Source organism: Nomascus leucogenys, chromosome X (genome assembly GCF_006542625.1).
Source record: "Nomascus leucogenys isolate Asia chromosome X, Asia_NLE_v1, whole genome shotgun sequence".
Lineage (NCBI taxonomy): Eukaryota > Metazoa > Chordata > Mammalia > Primates > Hylobatidae > Nomascus > Nomascus leucogenys.
Genome location: NC_044406.1, coordinates 63,107,632 through 63,124,871, shown reverse-complemented (window position 1 = coordinate 63,124,871; position 17,240 = coordinate 63,107,632). Strand labels below are relative to the sequence as shown.

General features: G+C 53.1%; 1 protein-coding gene across 4 annotated transcripts; it reads left to right on the top strand.

Annotated features, from left to right (window-relative positions):
* The first annotated feature begins 501 nt into the window (after nucleotides 1–501).
* On the top strand, nucleotides 502–15,641 carry ZMYM3 (zinc finger MYM-type containing 3). 4 transcript variants are annotated; one of them, XM_030807630.1, is made up of 25 exons: nucleotides 502–555; nucleotides 1,942–2,627; nucleotides 3,616–3,659; nucleotides 3,973–4,039; nucleotides 4,491–4,785; nucleotides 5,014–5,191; nucleotides 5,538–5,756; nucleotides 6,048–6,198; nucleotides 6,416–6,531; nucleotides 6,693–6,779; nucleotides 6,905–7,055; nucleotides 7,311–7,483; nucleotides 7,711–7,876; nucleotides 8,530–8,627; nucleotides 8,710–8,869; nucleotides 9,124–9,236; nucleotides 9,410–9,584; nucleotides 9,767–9,913; nucleotides 10,354–10,457; nucleotides 10,777–10,945; nucleotides 11,267–11,418; nucleotides 12,163–12,277; nucleotides 12,823–13,077; nucleotides 13,914–14,031; nucleotides 14,156–15,641. In XM_030807630.1, exons 2-25 carry the CDS (start codon nucleotides 1,961–1,963, stop codon nucleotides 14,346–14,348), a joined length of 4,113 nt encoding a protein of 1,370 aa, XP_030663490.1. In that variant the 5' UTR covers nucleotides 502–555; nucleotides 1,942–1,960; the 3' UTR covers nucleotides 14,349–15,641. The 4 variants fall into 4 exon arrangements, with proteins under 4 accessions (XP_030663490.1, XP_030663489.1, XP_030663491.1 ...); XM_030807629.1 differs by lacking the exon at nucleotides 502–555 and adding an exon at nucleotides 565–733; XM_030807631.1 differs by lacking the exon at nucleotides 502–555 and adding an exon at nucleotides 1,009–1,185 and having other exon boundaries at nucleotides 8,530–8,591.
* Nucleotides 15,642–17,240: the final 1,599 nt, after the last annotated feature.

The window sequence follows — 17,240 nt, the reverse complement described above, 5'->3', positions numbered from 1 at the left end:
CGGAGACAAAAAGAGATAGGGGGAGAGAGAGAAAGAGAGAGAGAGACAGACAAGGACAGAAAGGGGGCGGGAGGAGAAAGAGAGAAAGAGAGAGAGAGAGAGAGATAGAGATAGAGAGAGAGAGAGAGATCAGCCCTGGTGAGGGAGGAAAACTCCATAGATAATACAGGGAGCTCCTGCAGGAAGACTCAGGGAGAAGATCCCAGAACTTACCCTAAGACTGTTGAGAGAGTAGGGGGTGGCTTTGCAGGACCCGGTTTGGGGGTCATCAAGCAGTAATGGTTACTGCACAGGCGTTGCCACTGAGCCAGAGCCATTTAACCCGACCTGTGTGGCTGGGGATCAAGCTTCAGATACCCCATAACTCTGACTCTCTGACTGTTTTGGGGGCCCCGTGGCTGCAGACAAGGGAAGGAGGGGCACGTGAGGGCTGGGTCCCTGCCTTCCCCCATCCTCCGCTGTCACTCACTACCCCAACAGTCGCCCAGGGGGCGGGCCCCGGAGAGGTGGGGATGGGGGAGGGTAATCTTGGCAGGCGCCTGCTGCATGGCGTAGGTAGGGACTATTGAGGGGGGCGGACGCCGGGGGGGTGAACACGAGTGGGAAGCGAAGAGAGACACGGGGAGGGGGAGGGGACCGGGAACCATTTGAATGAGAGGAGGGGATCACGGGTAGAGTGGGCTCCAGGAGGTAGGGCGGGCAGGGTGTGACGGGGGCCAGACTCTTGAGCCAGGTAAGGGGAGCAGGTGCGTAGATCTGTGTTTTTTGTGGGTGAGCGCACTCGGCCCTTGGGTGGAAAGGGGACGCCGCCTTTCCCGGGGGGCCGGCTTCAAAGCTCCAGAGGCTATCTTTTCCTTCTCAACTAACGGGGCCCCGGGCGGGGGCTCAGGCGCCGTCTCTAGTGGCTGTACTCCACTCCGCAATTTCCAGGCGGCCACTGGACTGGGAGTCTCGCGCCGGGGGCCGGCGCTGTCTCGCGAGCCCCCTCCTCGAGCCAGCCAATGGGGTTGGTTGCTGGCACCGCCCGCCCGCCTGGTGCAGAGCGCTGGGCGCTGCGAGCGGCGCTGCCATTTAAAGGGGCCGCGACCCCTGTCCCGGCTGCTAGGGAGGGAGGTGGAGAAGGAGCGCGGGGCCGTCGCTGTCTGCAGTTCTAGGCTTGTAGCCTTTGCACTAACCCTGCCGCAGGTAGGGGTCGGGCCTGCTCAAGCCGAACCGAACCTGCAAGCGGGATCTTGCAGTAGCCGGGAGGCAGTGGTGGGGGGGGGTCTAAGGAGAGATCGTAGCTCCAAAATGTCTTCCTGTAAATGCCTGAGGTTGGGGGTGGGCAACAGGAGAAGGGAGGACTGGAGGAGCAATGGGAAAGGGGGACGGGGCTGAGGAAGTGGGCGACCTGAAAGGTAACTGGGGGGAAGGGGTTGCGAAGGGCAGTTTGTGGGGGCGGGGGAAGGGCCGAGGGAGGACCTAGCAACGCGGGGAGGGGGGGTGGGGCCAGACAGGGTGGGTAAAGACTGGGGAGCTGGGGGGCTCCTGCAGAGTGGGGAGGGAATAGAAACTGAGATCGCGGGGGCGGGAAAGGCTCCTGGTGGCGACGGCCTTAGGAGACTCTAAGGGGGCGTTCAGCCTGAGTTGCGGGGGGTGAAAGGTAAGGGGGGAAGGGAATGGGAGTTGCAGTCGAGTAGGGGGGTGGGCGGGTGGAACGACCGACTGCCTGGCCAGTGTGGGCACGGGGCCAGGGCGGGGAACGCCTCTCCCCACTGGGGGCGCTGTATTGGGGGGAGTGGTCATTAGGACTAAAGCCTTCGGAAATGCTTGTAGATTGTGGTGGTGGGGGCTGCTCATGAGAAATCCAAGTGGATGATGGGGTGTGTCTCAGAGCCTATATAAGAAGGAATTCTGGCTAAGACCACCTCTACTGCCCCCTCTTCTACTCCTAATCTGCAGTACATATCCAGCCATACTCATGGACCCCAGTGATTTCCCCAGTCCATTTGACCCATTGACCCTGCCAGAGAAGCCCCTGGCTGGAGACCTACCAGTAGATATGGAATTTGGAGAGGATCTGCTGGAATCCCAGACTGCCCCAACTCGAGGATGGGCACCCCCTGGCCCTTCTCCATCCTCGGGAGCCCTGGACCTGCTTGATACCCCTGCTGGCCTGGAAAAAGACCCTGGAGTCCTGGATGGAGCCACTGAGTTGCTGGGGCTGGGGGGGCTGCTCTATAAAGCCCCCTCTCCCCCGGAGGTGGACCACGGTCCTGAGGGAACCCTGGCATGGGATGCGGGGGATCAGACCCTAGAGCCTGGACCAGGGGGCCAGACCCCTGAGGTGGTACCACCTGATCCGGGGGCTGGGGCAAATTCCTGTTCACCCGAGGGGCTACTAGAGCCTTTGGCTCCAGATTCTCCAATAACACTGCAGTCCCCACATATTGAAGAGGAGGAGACCACCTCCATAGCTACTGCGAGAAGGGGCTCCCCTGGGCAGGAGGAGGAGCTCCCCCAAGGGCAGCCACAGAGCCCAAATGCCCCCCCTAGCCCTTCAGTGGGAGAGACTCTGGGGGATGGAATCAACAGTTCTCAGACCAAACCTGGGGGCTCTAGCCCCCCTGCACATCCTTCCTTGCCAGGTAGGTTGCCTAATTATCTGGAGAATCAGGGCTGGGAGAGGGTGGTGGTAAGGAGGGGTGGCTATGTGCTTTGGGAAGTAGTGGGGAGGAGGAGGGTGGAGAGATAAGTGTAGGGATGTGTGTGGGGAAGGACTTGGGGTTTACGAGGGAGGAGTGGGATGGTGTGTAGAGGAAGATTAAGGAAAATAGGGGTGGGCATAGGCTGTGGGGGAGGAATGGGGTAAGGTTTCAGGGAGCGTAGGTTGGGAGGAGTGAATTTGGTGGGAAGGGTTGCCTTTTTCCTACCCCAGTGGGCTTTTGGTGCCAGAGTCCTTCCTTCAGGATTTGGGGGAGTACACCAGGCTTCTTGGTTCTAAGACCTTCACAGCTTTTTGGTTCTAGATGGGAGTGGGATTTCTGGGTTTGATGAATGGTAACTAGGTTCTGGAGCCCCTAACAGCATAAGGATTTCAGCAGAGCGATAGAAATGCAGGGTCTAGGATAGCGTCTCTGATAGGGGAGGGACAACCTTGACTTGAGAGGCTCTAGTTTCTCCCCTCTTCTGCCTAGTGATGTGCCTCTATCAGGCTGTGACGAGGGTCTTAGGGCTTATATAACCACCCGAATCCAGGGGAAGCTACCCATACACTGATGCTTCCTTTTCCTTTTGCTACCTTTGGGTGGTTGTGTGTGTTTTTCATTGGTAAAATATAAATTCTTAATGAAAGGTATATTACCTGTGTTTCCTTAACCCCCAAGGATTGGGATGGAAAGCTGGTGGGAAGGATAGATTTTTTTTTTTTCATGGAATAGCTGCACGTGCACCCCCCCCACCCTTAGTACAGAGCCTGAGGTAACCCTGAGAGGGGCCCCAAGAAGCCACAGGCACTCGAGTTTTCCCTTTCAGTTTTGAGTAAGTTCTTCCCCAGGAATGGAGGCGGGGGTTGGGCCAGGGAGAGGGTGGTGAGGGCAGGCTCAACATTTAGGCTGCCTTCTGCTTCCTTTGCAGGAGATGGCCTGACTGCGAAGGCGAGTGAGAAGCCGCCTGAACGGGTGAGGGGGAGGGGATTGGAAGGAGTCTGGTTCCCCCTTAGCTCTGGGAAGGACAGACCCTTCATTTTCCCTCCCAGATGTTGTTCTGTAGAGAGTGTGTGTAAGGAGAGTTAGGAGGAGGGAGGGAGCACTAGTGTCTACTGCTTGTTGGGGAGAAAGTCCAGCCTCCTTTTCTTCCCTCCTCCTAAGGGCTGGGCCAAGGGTCCCCACTCTCCCTTCCCCCTCCCATCTTCTATCCCCCCCCAAACCCTGTACTAGTGTTAGCCTGGCCAGGGTGTCAGTTTTCCTCCCCTCCCATCTTTCCGAGGTACAGAAGAGAAGCGAGCGCGTTAGGAGAGCAGAACCTCCAAAACCTGAGGTTGTAGATTCCACTGAGAGCAGTAAGTAGGATTTGAGGAAGTGTGACCTGGGAGTTCTGGGTGTGGAAGAGGTCCGAAAGTGGCATGCGGCAGGGCATGGATCTTCTAGCTCCTGCAGTCCTGCTCCGTGCAGCACATGAAGTGCCTGTCTCCGCTATGGGTTGGCATGGGAACCAGGGGCAGTGGGGGAAATTGAAAACAAGAGCAGTGAGAATGGCGAGTTTCCTGTTTCAGCTATGCCATCTCTGTCTCCGAATCTTCTCATTTAGAGCCTCTTCCTTTCCCTCCCTGGGAGGTTACAGAGTAACCAAGGGAGAGAGACACCAAGGTCTTAAGATACTCATGTAACAAGGGCCAGGGTGTAAAGGCCGGAACAACAGGGATCCCAGGAGAGGGACTGAACTGTTGGTCAGGGGATGGTTGGAGACCTGGTTTGGTGGCCTTTCTCATGTCCATCCCCCCACTTTCTCAGTTCCAGTGTCAGATGAGGATTCTGATGCCATGGTAGATGACCCCAATGATGAGGACTTTGTGCCATTCCGGCCCCGGCGCTCTCCTCGCATGTCCCTACGCTCAAGTGTGTCACAAAGGGCCGGGCGCTCTGCAGTGGGCACCAAGATGACTTGTGCACATTGCCGGACACCACTGCAGAAGGGGCAGACTGCCTATCAGCGCAAGGGGCTGCCTCAGCTCTTCTGCTCGTCATCCTGCCTCACCACTTTCTCCAAGAAGCCCTCGGGCAAAAAGACCTGTACCTTCTGCAAGAAGTGCGTGAGGGTCTTGGGGGCTGTGCAGAGGGCAGGGATCTGGGCAGGAGTATGAGTAAGACAGAGACTGTTGGTAAGAACCTTACAGGATGGAGCTGGGCGAGAGAGTGATGTAGGGAGGGAGTCAGAGTATTTGGCTCTATGGTCATTGATCCTGGAGGAGGGGCGGAAGCTGAGGAAATGAGAGGGTGGTTTTGAGTGAATATTCAAACCTGTTCCCACCTCTAGGGAGATCTGGAACACCAAGGACTCGGTTGTGGCGCAGACTGGTTCTGGAGGCTCCTTCCATGAGTTCTGCACGTCCGTCTGTCTCTCCCTGTATGAGGCCCAGCAGCAGCGCCCGATCCCCCAGTCTGGGGATCCCGCCGATGCTACTCGCTGCAGCATATGCCAGAAGACTGGAGAGGTGAGGACACTCAGTGGGGGCTGATTTACAGAGCCTGGCCAGCCCTGATCTGCCCCTCCCATCCTGGGGCTGCAGGGTCCAGGCCCTGTGGAAAGGGGAGTGGGGAGGAAAGGCGGCCATCATGAGGGAGCGTATTCAAGGACAGAGCTTCTCCAGGATGTGCACAGCTGGCCTTCCTTACTTCCCAGGACCTCACCATCAAGTCGGCAGCCTGCGGCGCAGGTTGGGGGGTCCCTGGGCCCACTGTCTGCTGTGAAGGTCTAGGGTGAGGTGGGGGGCTGACCTTGCATTGGGGTGGGCGGTGGTGGCCAGGCCCTAGCTCAGGGTGCATATGTGTGTGTGGCAGGTCCTGCACGAGGTCAGCAATGGCAGCGTGGTGCACCGGCTCTGCAGCGATTCTTGCTTCTCCAAATTCCGGGCCAACAAGGGACTGAAAACCAACTGTTGTGACCAGTGTGGGGCTTACATCTACACCAAGACCGGGAGCCCTGGCCCTGAGCTCCTCTTCCACGAGGGCCAACAAAAGCGGTTCTGCAACACAACCTGCTTGGGGGCATACAAGAAGGTGGGGCCGAGGGAGTAGTGCATTAGAGGGCTGTAGAAGGGGGTGTGGTTCTTGGGTTATAAATAAAGGTGGCTGACGGGTCAAGGGCTGGGTGAAATAAAACAAATAAAGGGGGTTTCAATTGTATCTGTTATGTTTTATTTTTGAAGCTGGCTGGTGGATACACAGGTCTTTGTTACATCATCATCTATACTTTTTTTGTATGCCTGAAATATTTCATGTTTAAAACATTTAAAAAATAAAAGTGAAGGGACAAATCCAGCCTCAGCCTCTCCTTCCCCATCCTCACAGAAAAACACACGTGTGTACCCATGTGTCTGGTGCAAGACCCTGTGTAAGAACTTTGAGATGCTATCACATGTGGATCGTAATGGCAAGACCAGCTTGTTCTGTTCCCTGTGCTGTACCACTTCTTACAAAGTGAAGCAGGCAGGGCTCACTGGTAGGTGCAAAGCCCTCTTCTCTGAGTCCCCTGCTGGCCTTCTCTCTACCTCCCATACTCCCCTCTTCCAGAGTAATCCTTGCTGCCCAACCTCAGCCCCAACCACATCTCCCCGTGGATTTTCTGTTCGTCTCTTACACTGCCTTACACCTTCTGTGTGCTCTCTCTCTCCCTCTCGCTTTCTCTTTTCCTCTCTCTCCTTCTCTCTATGCCCCAGGCCCTCCCCGACCCTGCAGCTTCTGCCGCCGCAGCCTCTCTGACCCCTGTTACTACAACAAGGTTGACCGCACAGTCTACCAGTTCTGCAGCCCCAGCTGCTGGACCAAGTTCCAGGTACTCCAGACCCTGGACCAGGGATAGAAGGGTTTGGCAACATAAAGAGGGTTGGAGAATTAGGGTAGGCAGGCCTGGGCAGAGCAAAGAACAAGCCTGACTCCCCTTCCCCACTGCTGCACACATCTTGCCCCTCCCTTACTTGTCTTCCTTCCCTCCAGCGCACAAGCCCCGAAGGGGGCATTCACCTGAGCTGTCACTACTGTCACAGCCTCTTCAGTGGCAAGCCTGAGGTCTTGGACTGGCAGGTAAGAGCCCCACCCCCACCTACATCTTGCCACATGACCAGACTGTCTGAAGGGGTCCTTCCACTTGGCCCCTGCTGGGGCCAGATGTTACAGCTTGTCCTCCCTGCCCTGTTCCCCCACCTCAGGACCAGGTGTTCCAGTTCTGCTGCCGTGATTGCTGTGAGGACTTCAAGCGGCTTCGGGGTGTGGTGTCCCAGTGTGAGCACTGTCGGCAGGAGAAACTCTTGCATGAGAAACTCCGATTCAGCGGAGTGGAGAAAAGCTTCTGCAGCGAAGGTAAGGAGATGGGGAAGGGCAGAAGACACTATAACTCCCAGCCAGGGAGAGTGGAGGAGAAGGGAGGGAGGCCGGGAAAGTGGTCCATGAGGCAGGGCCTTCTGCCCGGGATGTTCTACCCCTATCTCCCCTAAAGCTTTGGGCACAAGGGGCTGCTTAGAGAGAGGTTTCAGGTATAGCACCTTGAAAAGGTTGAGTCTCTTGCCCTTGGGTATCTGTGTCTCTGTACTCTCTTTCCTCTTCTCCTCTTTCCAGGCTGTGTGCTGCTGTACAAACAGGACTTCACTAAGAAGCTGGGCTTGTGCTGTATCACTTGTACTTACTGCTCCCAGACCTGCCAGCGTGGAGTCACCGAGCAACTGGATGGCAGCACCTGGGACTTCTGCAGTGAGGACTGTAAGAGCAAGTACCTGCTGTGGTACTGCAAGGTAAGGAGGGTCAGCATGCGAGCAAAGCGGGAAAGAGGGCGGTGCGGAGCACGGGCTGTGGTACTGAGCTCGGGGTGTGGACAGATCTCCAGGGAGGGCAGCCAGCCTTCCATCTCTACGCCGGCCCGATCTCCAAGGGGAGGGAGGAGCATGGCTTATCCCAGGGGAAAGAAAGGGCCCAACGCATTTTAGGGAGGCAGGTCTGATCATCCTTTTGACATCCTCAGGCTGCCCGGTGCCATGCCTGTAAGCGCCAGGGGAAGCTGCTGGAGACCATCCACTGGCGTGGGCAGATCCGTCACTTCTGCAACCAGCAGTGTCTTCTGCGCTTCTACAGCCAGCAGAACCAACCCAACCTGGATACCCAGAGTGGGCCCGAGAGCCTCCTGAACAGTGAGTCCCGGGCAGGGGGTACACTCTGTTAGAGGGGGCCTGGACTCTACTAAGCCTAAGCCTAGCCCCTTTCTCCTTCCTCTTGTGTTCACCTCATCCCTGGCCAGATAGGGTGCTAGTACTGTGAACTGTATTCTCTTTTAGCTTCCGAACCCTGCAGGTACCAGGGGGAGTCTTATTTCAAGCTTCTTGGAGTTAGTGTCTACTGATTGTCTATGAAAGGTATATTGTTAGGGAGTGGGTGCCTTTCCTGGTAGGATGGGGCATATAGGGGTTATGGTTACATTTCTGAGATAAGGAAATCTCAGCATAAACTCTACGTTTAGTGAGACTGAAGACTGCTATTTCTAGAATGTTACCCCTGCCACTTCACAACTCCAGGGATAACAGACTCTTTAGGCTATCTAAATGGAAGGTCTCAAATGTGGGTTTTGGGGGAAAATGTAATGTTTCATTCTCCAGGAGCAAAGAATCTTTTAGGCTGCTATTGCTAGGGCATAGAGGAGACTAGATCTGGGAAGGCAAGGGGGGCAAATCCTAGAAGTTCCCATCTGTATTTGGTGTACCAGTTAATGAAGCTCTCCTGGAACACAGGTAAGGAAAATGGAGAGCTAGTCCCTTGGATGAGAGCATTCATTTGTTTTGATCTACAGGTCAGTCTCCTGAGTCAAAACCCCAGACACCCTCTCAAACCAAAGTGGAGAACAGCAACACAGTGAGGACCCCAGAGGAAAATGGGAATTTGGGCAAGGTCGGGACAAAAGCCAAGGGGGAGGATAATCTCAGAGGAGGGTACGGCGGTTGGCGGCACAAATGTTCCTTTGTCTTTGCAGATCCCTGTGAAGACCCGATCAGCTCCCACTGCTCCCACCCCTCCACCCCCACCGCCCCCAGCAACACCCCGCAAAAACAAGGCTGCCATGTGTAAGCCACTGATGCAGAATCGGGGCGTCTCCTGCAAGGTGGAGATGAAGTCCAAAGGAAGTCAGACAGGTGAGCCAGGGTACCTCGATGCCACAGGCTGTATTCCAGAGTCCTAGGCCTGCCAGCCCTATGTCCGTGAGCTGGACAAGGGGATTTCTTAGGTAGCTGAAGCCTCATTCATATGGTTGTCCTAGAATCATAGAGGTGTCTTTCAGCCTTTGATTCAAGGGCAGTTTTGTGACACTGAGCACGTTAGAGCTTTTGGTGGGTCAGATGTGACCAGTCCAGCAGGGTCTCTGCGAAGACCCCTTTCTTATCCACAGAAGAGTGGAAGCCACAGGTGATCGTGCTGCCCATCCCAGTGCCCATCTTCGTGCCAGTGCCTATGCATCTGTACTGCCAGAAAGTCCCGGTGCCTTTCTCGATGCCTATCCCCGTAAGTTTCCCTGCCCTTCCTGGCTGGGTCCTCCTTTCACCTTCCAGGTTTGAGATCCACCCTTTCCCCTTACTCTCATCAACTGTTCCCCTTCACTCTCATCATCTGTCCCCCCCACTTCCCCCCAACTGCTGGTGTGGTTCTTGGCATTTAGTTGGGATTTGTGCCTCCAGGTGCCTGTGCCCATGTTCTTGCCCACTACCTTGGAGAGCACAGACAAGATTGTAGAGACCATTGAGGAGCTGAAGGTGAAGATCCCTTCCAACCCCTTGGAGGCCGACATCCTGGCTATGGCAGAAATGATTGCAGAGGCTGAGGAGTTAGACAAGGCCTCATCTGACCTTTGTGGTATGCCATAGATGGTGGCGACGAGGGAGACAGGGTGCTACCAGCGTGTCTCTGCCCGAGGGGGTGGTATTGATGATCTTGGTGCCTAGTAGAATGGGAGGATAGTTGGGATCAGTCCCTGAAAGCTTGTGAGGGTGCTAGCAGGAGTTTGTAACCACTGAGCCAACTTCTCTGCTTCCCAGATCTTGTGAGCAACCAGAGTGCAGAGGGACTCCTGGAAGACTGTGACCTGTTTGGGCCTGCTCGAGATGATGTCCTGGCCATGGCAGTCAAGATGGCCAATGTCTTGGATGAACCTGGGCAAGACTTGGAGGCAGACTTCCCTAAGAGTGAGTAAGATTGGAGCCGTGCCCACTGAGTATGGTAGCATTTGTGCTATCAGGAAGGGAGTGTCCCTTGTGTCCCTGAGCATGACCCTGAAAAGTGTTCATTGTGATTCTAAGACGGAAGGTTCTCACAGGGAGCAGTGCCAGAGACACTAGGACAGGTGCACTCTTTTAGACTTCTGAGTCATGCTTTTTTTTTTTTTTTTTTAAATTTTTGAGCTGTAAAAAAACATAAAATTTCACCATGTTCAACATGTTTACAGTTCAGTAGTTCACATTGCTGTGTTTTGCATTTCTGTGCCTCTGAGCATGCTTTTTGGTATAGCTTTACTGGTTCCTTTGGCTCATCTAGTGTCAAGTGGGCAAGTAGCAGGGGTGGGGCAGGAGGGCTGCAGGGTCGAGATCTTAAGAAATTGATTTCTTCTTTCTTTCCTTTTCATTAGATCCTCTGGACATTAATCCCAGTGTAGACTTCCTCTTTGATTGTGGCCTGGTAGGGCCTGAGGATGTGTCTACTGAACAAGACCTTCCCCGAACCATGAGGAAGGTAGGGCTGGGGCTACTGTATGTACAAAAGAAGAATGGAGGCCCAAAGGGGAGAGGATGCGAGAGCCAAGCCAGCAACCATAGTTTGACCTTCCCTAACCTCCTTTCTCCAACACTAGAAGTACTGAGATAAAGCCAAACTTTGCTCTCCCCCCATCTCACAGGGTCATCAAAGCTATTCCTGGGGCTCTGTGCTATGGAAGCTTGCTGTGGGCTTACATCAGCCCCTACCCCGGCCAGCAGTAAATACGGTGCTGACTAGCTTTCACCTTGCCTCTGGCCTTACCTCTACCACGCCCCTGCTTTCTCTTCCTCTCCAGGGTCAAAAGCGGCTGGTGCTTTCCGAAAGCTGCTCCCGGGACTCCATGAGCAGTCAGCCTAGTTGTACCGGGCTCAACTATTCATATGGTGTCAATGCTTGGAAGTGCTGGGTGCAGTCAAAATATGCCAACGGAGAAACCAGCAAGGGTGATGAGCTGCGCTTTGGCCGTGAGTACTTGGGGATGGGGGGTGTGGGGAGGCAGGGACAGGGAGGAGGAGGGGAAAGGGGAGAAGGGGCTGGGCCTGTGATTCAGCTGAAGATGTCTAGAAGTGATAAGGGTGTGATCACTTAAGGATGCCCTGTGAAGATGGGGAGGAGTTGTAGATTAAAGGGAAATGCTGTCTAGGTTCAAGGTTAGGGGCTCTTTCTGTAATTGTTCAGGAGCTAGGCATGACTAAGGGATGAAGGGGTTAATGGTGATGGAGCTAAGTGAAATTCTCCATGTAGAGTTTTTCTTAATCCTGTCCCTGCACAACTTATCACTGCAGCCAAACCCATGCGTATCAAAGAGGATATTCTCGCCTGCTCAGCTGCTGAGCTCAACTATGGTCTGGCCCAGTTTGTGAGAGAAATCACTCGGCCCAATGGTGAACGATATGAACCTGACAGTATCTACTATTTGTGTCTTGGCATCCAGCAGGTACCTCTTGTGCACCACCTCGCTTCCTGTCACTCTTAACACAGCAGGCAGGGTCTAACCAGAAATGATTCTGGGTTAGGCACGGTGGCTCACGCCTGTAATCCCAACCCTTTGGGAGGCTGAGGCAGGAGGATCGCTTCAAGCCAGGAGTTGGAGAGCAGCCTGGGCAACAAAGTGATACCCATCTACCCAAAAAATATTTTTTTAATGAAAAAAAAAAGCACTTATTCTGTTGCACTGCCTGTTCCTCATCTTGTGCCCTACCTGAAGCAGGCAGCTTGCCTTTAATCTCCTACTCCAAATAGAACATGAGATGTCAATACTCTTCTAAAATCAAAACTGCATTCCAGGACTGTTGGCTAAGGAGCAGTCTTCATTGCTATCCAGGTCCCCTTTGTAATCTTTAAGCCCATTCTAGGAGGGGAGGGATGAGTGGAGCAGGGATCCTTGAGTGCTGGGGTAATGTTTAGTTCTCCCTGGGAGAAGTCAATCACGTATTACCTGAGAAGGAGGTGTGGGCTTCTAAAGAACATCTCCTCCAAGCCTCCTCCTCTTCCAGCAAAGCCTGAGTAGCGCAGAGCTGTGGGTATACCTGGGGGAAAGCACTCGAGACCACCTAATCAAGCAACTGTTTCCCATCATCTCCTAATGATCAAGGACACCATACCTGGAGGCTTCAGCATCATTATCTTTCTTCTAGGACCTATAGTCTAGCCTTAGGTGTGTCTGTTTTTCTTTCCCCAGTACTTGCTGGAAAATAACCGGATGGTGAACATTTTCACGGACCTTTACTACCTGACTTTTGTTCAAGAACTCAACAAGTCACTGAGTACCTGGCAGCCCACACTCCTCCCCAACAGTAAGGGACAGGGACGTAGCAACCCCTACCCCCTTTCTCCATTCTTCCAATCCACCATCCCGAGAGTCCTGTGCTGTTTGGTCTGCCACTCTTCACAAAGGGCCTGAGGGCAGGAGCGTGTAGCTGGATGCCTCAGGGTTTAGAGTTAAAGGAGCACAGGAGCGCCTGTTCTTGAACATGAGGAGGGGATCAAGACTTAGGTCTGAAGAGCTATCTCTAGGACCAGAAAAAGATGGCCTGGGTTTGGGTGGTAAGTAAAGAAAGAAAGCAAGAAATCGTGGGACTCCTCAAGGTTTACATTTACCTGTCTACAACTTGAGGGTGGTGAGAGGCATTCCAAATGCAGGTGTGGAAAGTATATATTTTTTAAAGCCCAGTCCCACTGTGTAGTGTAGCAAGTGTAGCGAAGTGACAGTGTTTTATATACAAAGGTTACTCACCAAATGAGAATTGTGTGGGAAATGAGCAGGGCACATGGGATGGGAAGTGGTTGGGTTTGGGTAGCCACTCCCTCCTGACCGGCCTCTCCCCCTTGACCATTGTAGATACGGTGTTCTCTCGAGTGGAGGAGGAGCACCTCTGGGAGTGTAAGCAACTGGGGGTCTACTCGCCCTTTGTCCTCCTCAACACCCTCATGTTCTTCAACACTAAGTTTTTTGGGCTGCAGACAGCTGAGGAACACATGCAACTCTCCTTCACCAATGTGGTGCGGCAGTCCCGCAAGTGTACCACCCCTCGGGGCACCACCAAGGTGGTGAGCATCCGCTACTATGCCCCAGTCCGCCAGAGGAAAGGGCGAGGTACGAGGCTGCCCCCTCCCCTGTGCTTTTGCCCCTTCTCTGCCTTCCCCTTCCACGCCCTGCCGTAACCCACCATACCTGCCAGGTCGGCCCTCTCCTTGGCCCCTAGCTTCCCTCTCCTTCCGTTCCTGTGTGCAGAAAGGGTAGAAATAGCCAGTCCTCCTACCTGATAGGCAGTAGCTGTCGCATAAATAAGAGGTTACCCTGTGGCCTGTTTCCCCCCTTTCCTCATTTAAGACAGTTTACTTGCTTGCCTGCTTTTTCTGGGTGGTGGACAGGTAGGAAACTGTTGGGTGTGTTTGGCTGTGGGGGAGGGTAGACTGAATGAATGACAGGCTTTCTGTGATTCTTTGCTCTCGGGCCTAACAACAACTGCACCTTGGTTTCCATTTTTTCTGTCCCTGGACTTCTGTCCTGTCTGAGTGAAGTTTCCAAGGTCCTTTCTGTGGACCCATGCTTCTACCTGGACTAATGCACAAGGGGTTGGGGTCATTGCTGTTTCTCTATCCCAGAAGGCAAGCCCACCCTTGCAGTAGGGTCTGTTTTATCAGGTTTTTTGAATAATTTCTGAGATCACCTCTTTAAGATAGCAACTTGGGGGAGATTTTAAAGAGAGTCTTTGGCAGTGGGAACTGGGGAGGGTTGCATAACAACAGCCCAACGGGATGTTGGGTTGGCGTGGGAGAGGGAAACTGACCTCTTCTTCCACCTCTCCATCTTGATGAGACTGTAATTTGTGTCGTGACGCCTTCTCCCTGTGCCCTGGACTGTGCTCTTGGATGTGGCTCACGGAGCCTGTGCTCTTAATGAGTCTGAGTCATTTCCCTCCCCTACAGACACGGGTCCTGGAAAACGGAAGAGAGAAGATGAAGCCCCTATCTTAGAGCAGCGTGAGAACCGCATGAATCCCCTCCGCTGCCCTGTCAAGTTCTATGAATTCTATCTCTCAAAATGGTGAGTTAGTGGGTTGGCAGGAAAAGCATTAGCATGGGAACCCGAGGGATCTATTTTGCCTTGGTACTGATCTTCTGTCCTGCCACCCCCACTCCCACCCCCACCCCCACCCCCGATGTTGCAGTCCTGAAAGCCTCCGGACTCGCAACGATGTGTTCTACTTGCAACCTGAACGGTCCTGCATCGCCGAGTCACCTCTCTGGTATTCTGTGATCCCCATGGACCGCAGCATGTTGGAGAGCATGCTCAATCGCATCCTGGCTGTGCGCGAGATTTATGAGGAACTGGGTCGTCCTGGGGAGGAAGACCTGGACTGAGCTCGTGTGCCATCCATATCCATCTTTCACATCAATGTCTGTCCTGTGGCCATGTCCCTCAGGGTGACAGGCCCGGGAACCAATGCTACTCATTCTGAAGGGCCCTGACTGCTCCTTTCCGCTCACCCATTCCCTGCCTTCTCTAGGAACCCTGGCTTTTATCTTCTTCCGTACCACTTGACAACCATGGGGCCCTGGTCTTCTGTACTCAGGGGCTGGTCTCCCAGTGATGGGCAAAAGCCAGCTTGCCCATTTTCTTTATGCTTCAGAGTAAACCCCTCCTTCTGGGTCCAGACTCTGGGTGGAGTGTTAATAGCTCTGGTGATCCTGTTGGCTTTGGGTTTCCTGACCCATCCCGCATAGGTAGAGCCTCTTGTTCCTAGGTATGACCTAGGGAAAAACCCAGCTGCCTTCTCTGCCCTGTGCCCACTCCCTTCTCTACTCTTCCCCAGCACCACGCAAAAAGGTCTTATCTGAAAGGTATGAAATAAACAATGAAAGTGATGAGGGGACCATTTACATAAAACACAGAGCTTAGACACTCTTCCCCTCCTATGAAATAATTGGTTGTTGGCACCATCTCACCATCGCGTATCCCTCACCCCCTCGGCAAGCACCAATCCTTGGTGCTACCGTTTTTAAAATCTTCCAAATGCCTTTTTTTTCCTCAGAGGCAGAGAATGACTAAGTACGGGGAGCAGACTCCTGTTGTGCAGACTCCTGTCCCCTTGGGTTCTGTGTTTGTCTCTCTGCCATCTTAGGTTGCCATGAGCCATGGTGTCAACATGCTTAGCCCCCTCTGTAACTGCCTCCCTTTAGTTCAATGGACAGACCTCCCAAGGCAAAAACTACCTTCTGACTTGGGTTGAGGCTGGGTTCCCCTCTATTGTTGCCCCATCATAAGAGCTAGGCCAAGCCTGTGGGAGCTTGAGTCATGCAGGATGGGATCTGTGGTCAAAGGACAGGCGAGGAGCTGTGGGCGCAGGGCCTGCCCCCGCTGCCTACATCTTCTCTCTTCCCCATCTTGCGTTGGAGGTCCCAGAAAACAATTAGCTTCTGGCAAAGGGGGTACCCAGTTCTTTCCCTGTTGACTTTGCTGTTTCCCAGGCTCCTTTTTGTGTTTTTATAACTGTCACCAGTTAGCCACTGTTTAAATTGTATATATTGTTCTGAGGCGCCTGGCCTGTCCCTTCAGTGAGCCATGCCCACCCTTGTGTTGTAGTGAGAAGCTGTTGTCACGACTAACCTTCTGTCTCTGAAATTGTTTGTTTCAAATAAAGAGTTAAAATTGTCTTTTGTCTTTTCTGGGTGATGGATATAGAGGAGCAACACTGGATAACTTCAAATCTCTCCAAGTGTAAACAAGTCAGGGGCTTGAGAATCGTTCTTACTTTACTGTCTTACTTTGAATCTACTGGGAATGTGGTCTTTTTTTTTTTATAACAAGTTTCCAAACACTTAAGGAAAAAAAATACTCACTAGCCATGTATTAAGGACCTATTATGTTTAAAGACCTAGATTACGTGCTTCAAAAAAGACAAAGACTGGTTAGACCAGGATCCAATCCCCAGCAGGCTCCCAGGCTATAGGGGAGACCAAATAGTACACAATTAGTCATAATACAGGCAGAATAAAATGAATAGTGCTATGAGAGGACAGAGGAATAAATAACTCACTTCAGGTTTACAGGGAGGCTGGGTGCAGTGGCTTGCGTCTGTAATCCCAGTACTTTGGGAGGCCAAGGTGGGAGGATTCCTTGAGCCCAGGAGTTGAAGACTAGCCTGGGCAACATGGCAAAACCCCATCTCTAACAAAAATATAAGAATTAACTGGGCGTGGTGGCGCACACCAGTAGTCACAGCTATTGAGGAAGCTGAGGCTGGGGAGGATCGTTTGAGCCTGGGAGGCGAAGTTGCAATGAGCCGAGATCACCCCACTGCACCCATTCTGGGTGACAGTGAAACTTTGTCTCAAAAACAGACAACACACGTGTATAGGGAGGCTATGTGACGGTTTACCAAGGGAGGTGGCATTAGACCTGGGCCTCAAACACAAAGTGGAAAGGGTTGGGAGGCCACAGATGTAGGGGTGGGAAGTGCAAGGCTGAGATTTTTCCAACCAAGGGGTGGTAGGCTCAGATCTATTTCTTTAGGGAGAAAATCCCCAGAACAATATGAAGAATAGCGAGTGGGAGTAGGCCTGAAAGCCTGGAGATTGGTGGAAGGAGTATGGCTAAGAGGTTCTGTGGACCTCAATGGGGACTGTGGGGATAGGGAAGGGAAAAAAAGATCCAAAGTAAATTTCAGGCATTTTGAAGGTCGAGTCTGCAGGATCTGATGAATCATTAGAAGTAAAGGTTCTGGGGGGGTGGCTCATGCCTGTAATCCCAGCACTTTGAGAGGCAGAGCTGGGTGAATCATTTGAGGTCAGGAGTTCGAGACCAGCCTGGCCAACATGGCGAAACTCCATCTCTACCAAAACCACAAAAATTAGCCAGGCATGGTGGCAGGTGTCTGTAATCCCAGCTACTCAGGAGGCTGAGGCAGAATTGCTTGAACCTGGGAGGCGGAGGTTGTAGTGAGCCAAGACCATACCATTGCACTCCATCCTGGGTGACAGAGTGAGTGAGATTCCGTCTCAAAAATAATAATAATAAGAGGTAAAGGTTATAAAGATTAGGGGAAAAGGAAGAATTGAGCATGAATCCCAGGCTTCTAGCCTTGATGACTGGGAGAGTGAGATGCCTTTAACCAAGATGGGTGGTACAGGGACAAGTTTTTTCGTTTGTTTGTTTTGTTTTTTTTTCAGATGGAGTCTCGCTCTGTTGCCAGGCTGGAGTGCAGTGGCGCGATCTCGGCTCACTGCAACCTCCGCCTCCCAGGTTCAAGCGAT

Bases quoted from the DNA above. Each gene is read 5' to 3' on its own strand.
- ZMYM3 (XM_030807630.1), top strand. From the start codon at position 1,961: ATGGACCCCAGTGATTTCCCCAGTCCATTTGACCCATTGACCCTGCCA. The intron at 2,628-3,615 runs GTAGGTTGCCTA...CTTCCTTTGCAG, and splicing joins TGCACATCCTTCCTTGCCAG to GAGATGGCCTGACTGCGAAG. The intron at 6,780-6,904 runs GTAAGAGCCCCA...CCCCCACCTCAG, and splicing joins CTGAGGTCTTGGACTGGCAG to GACCAGGTGTTCCAGTTCTG.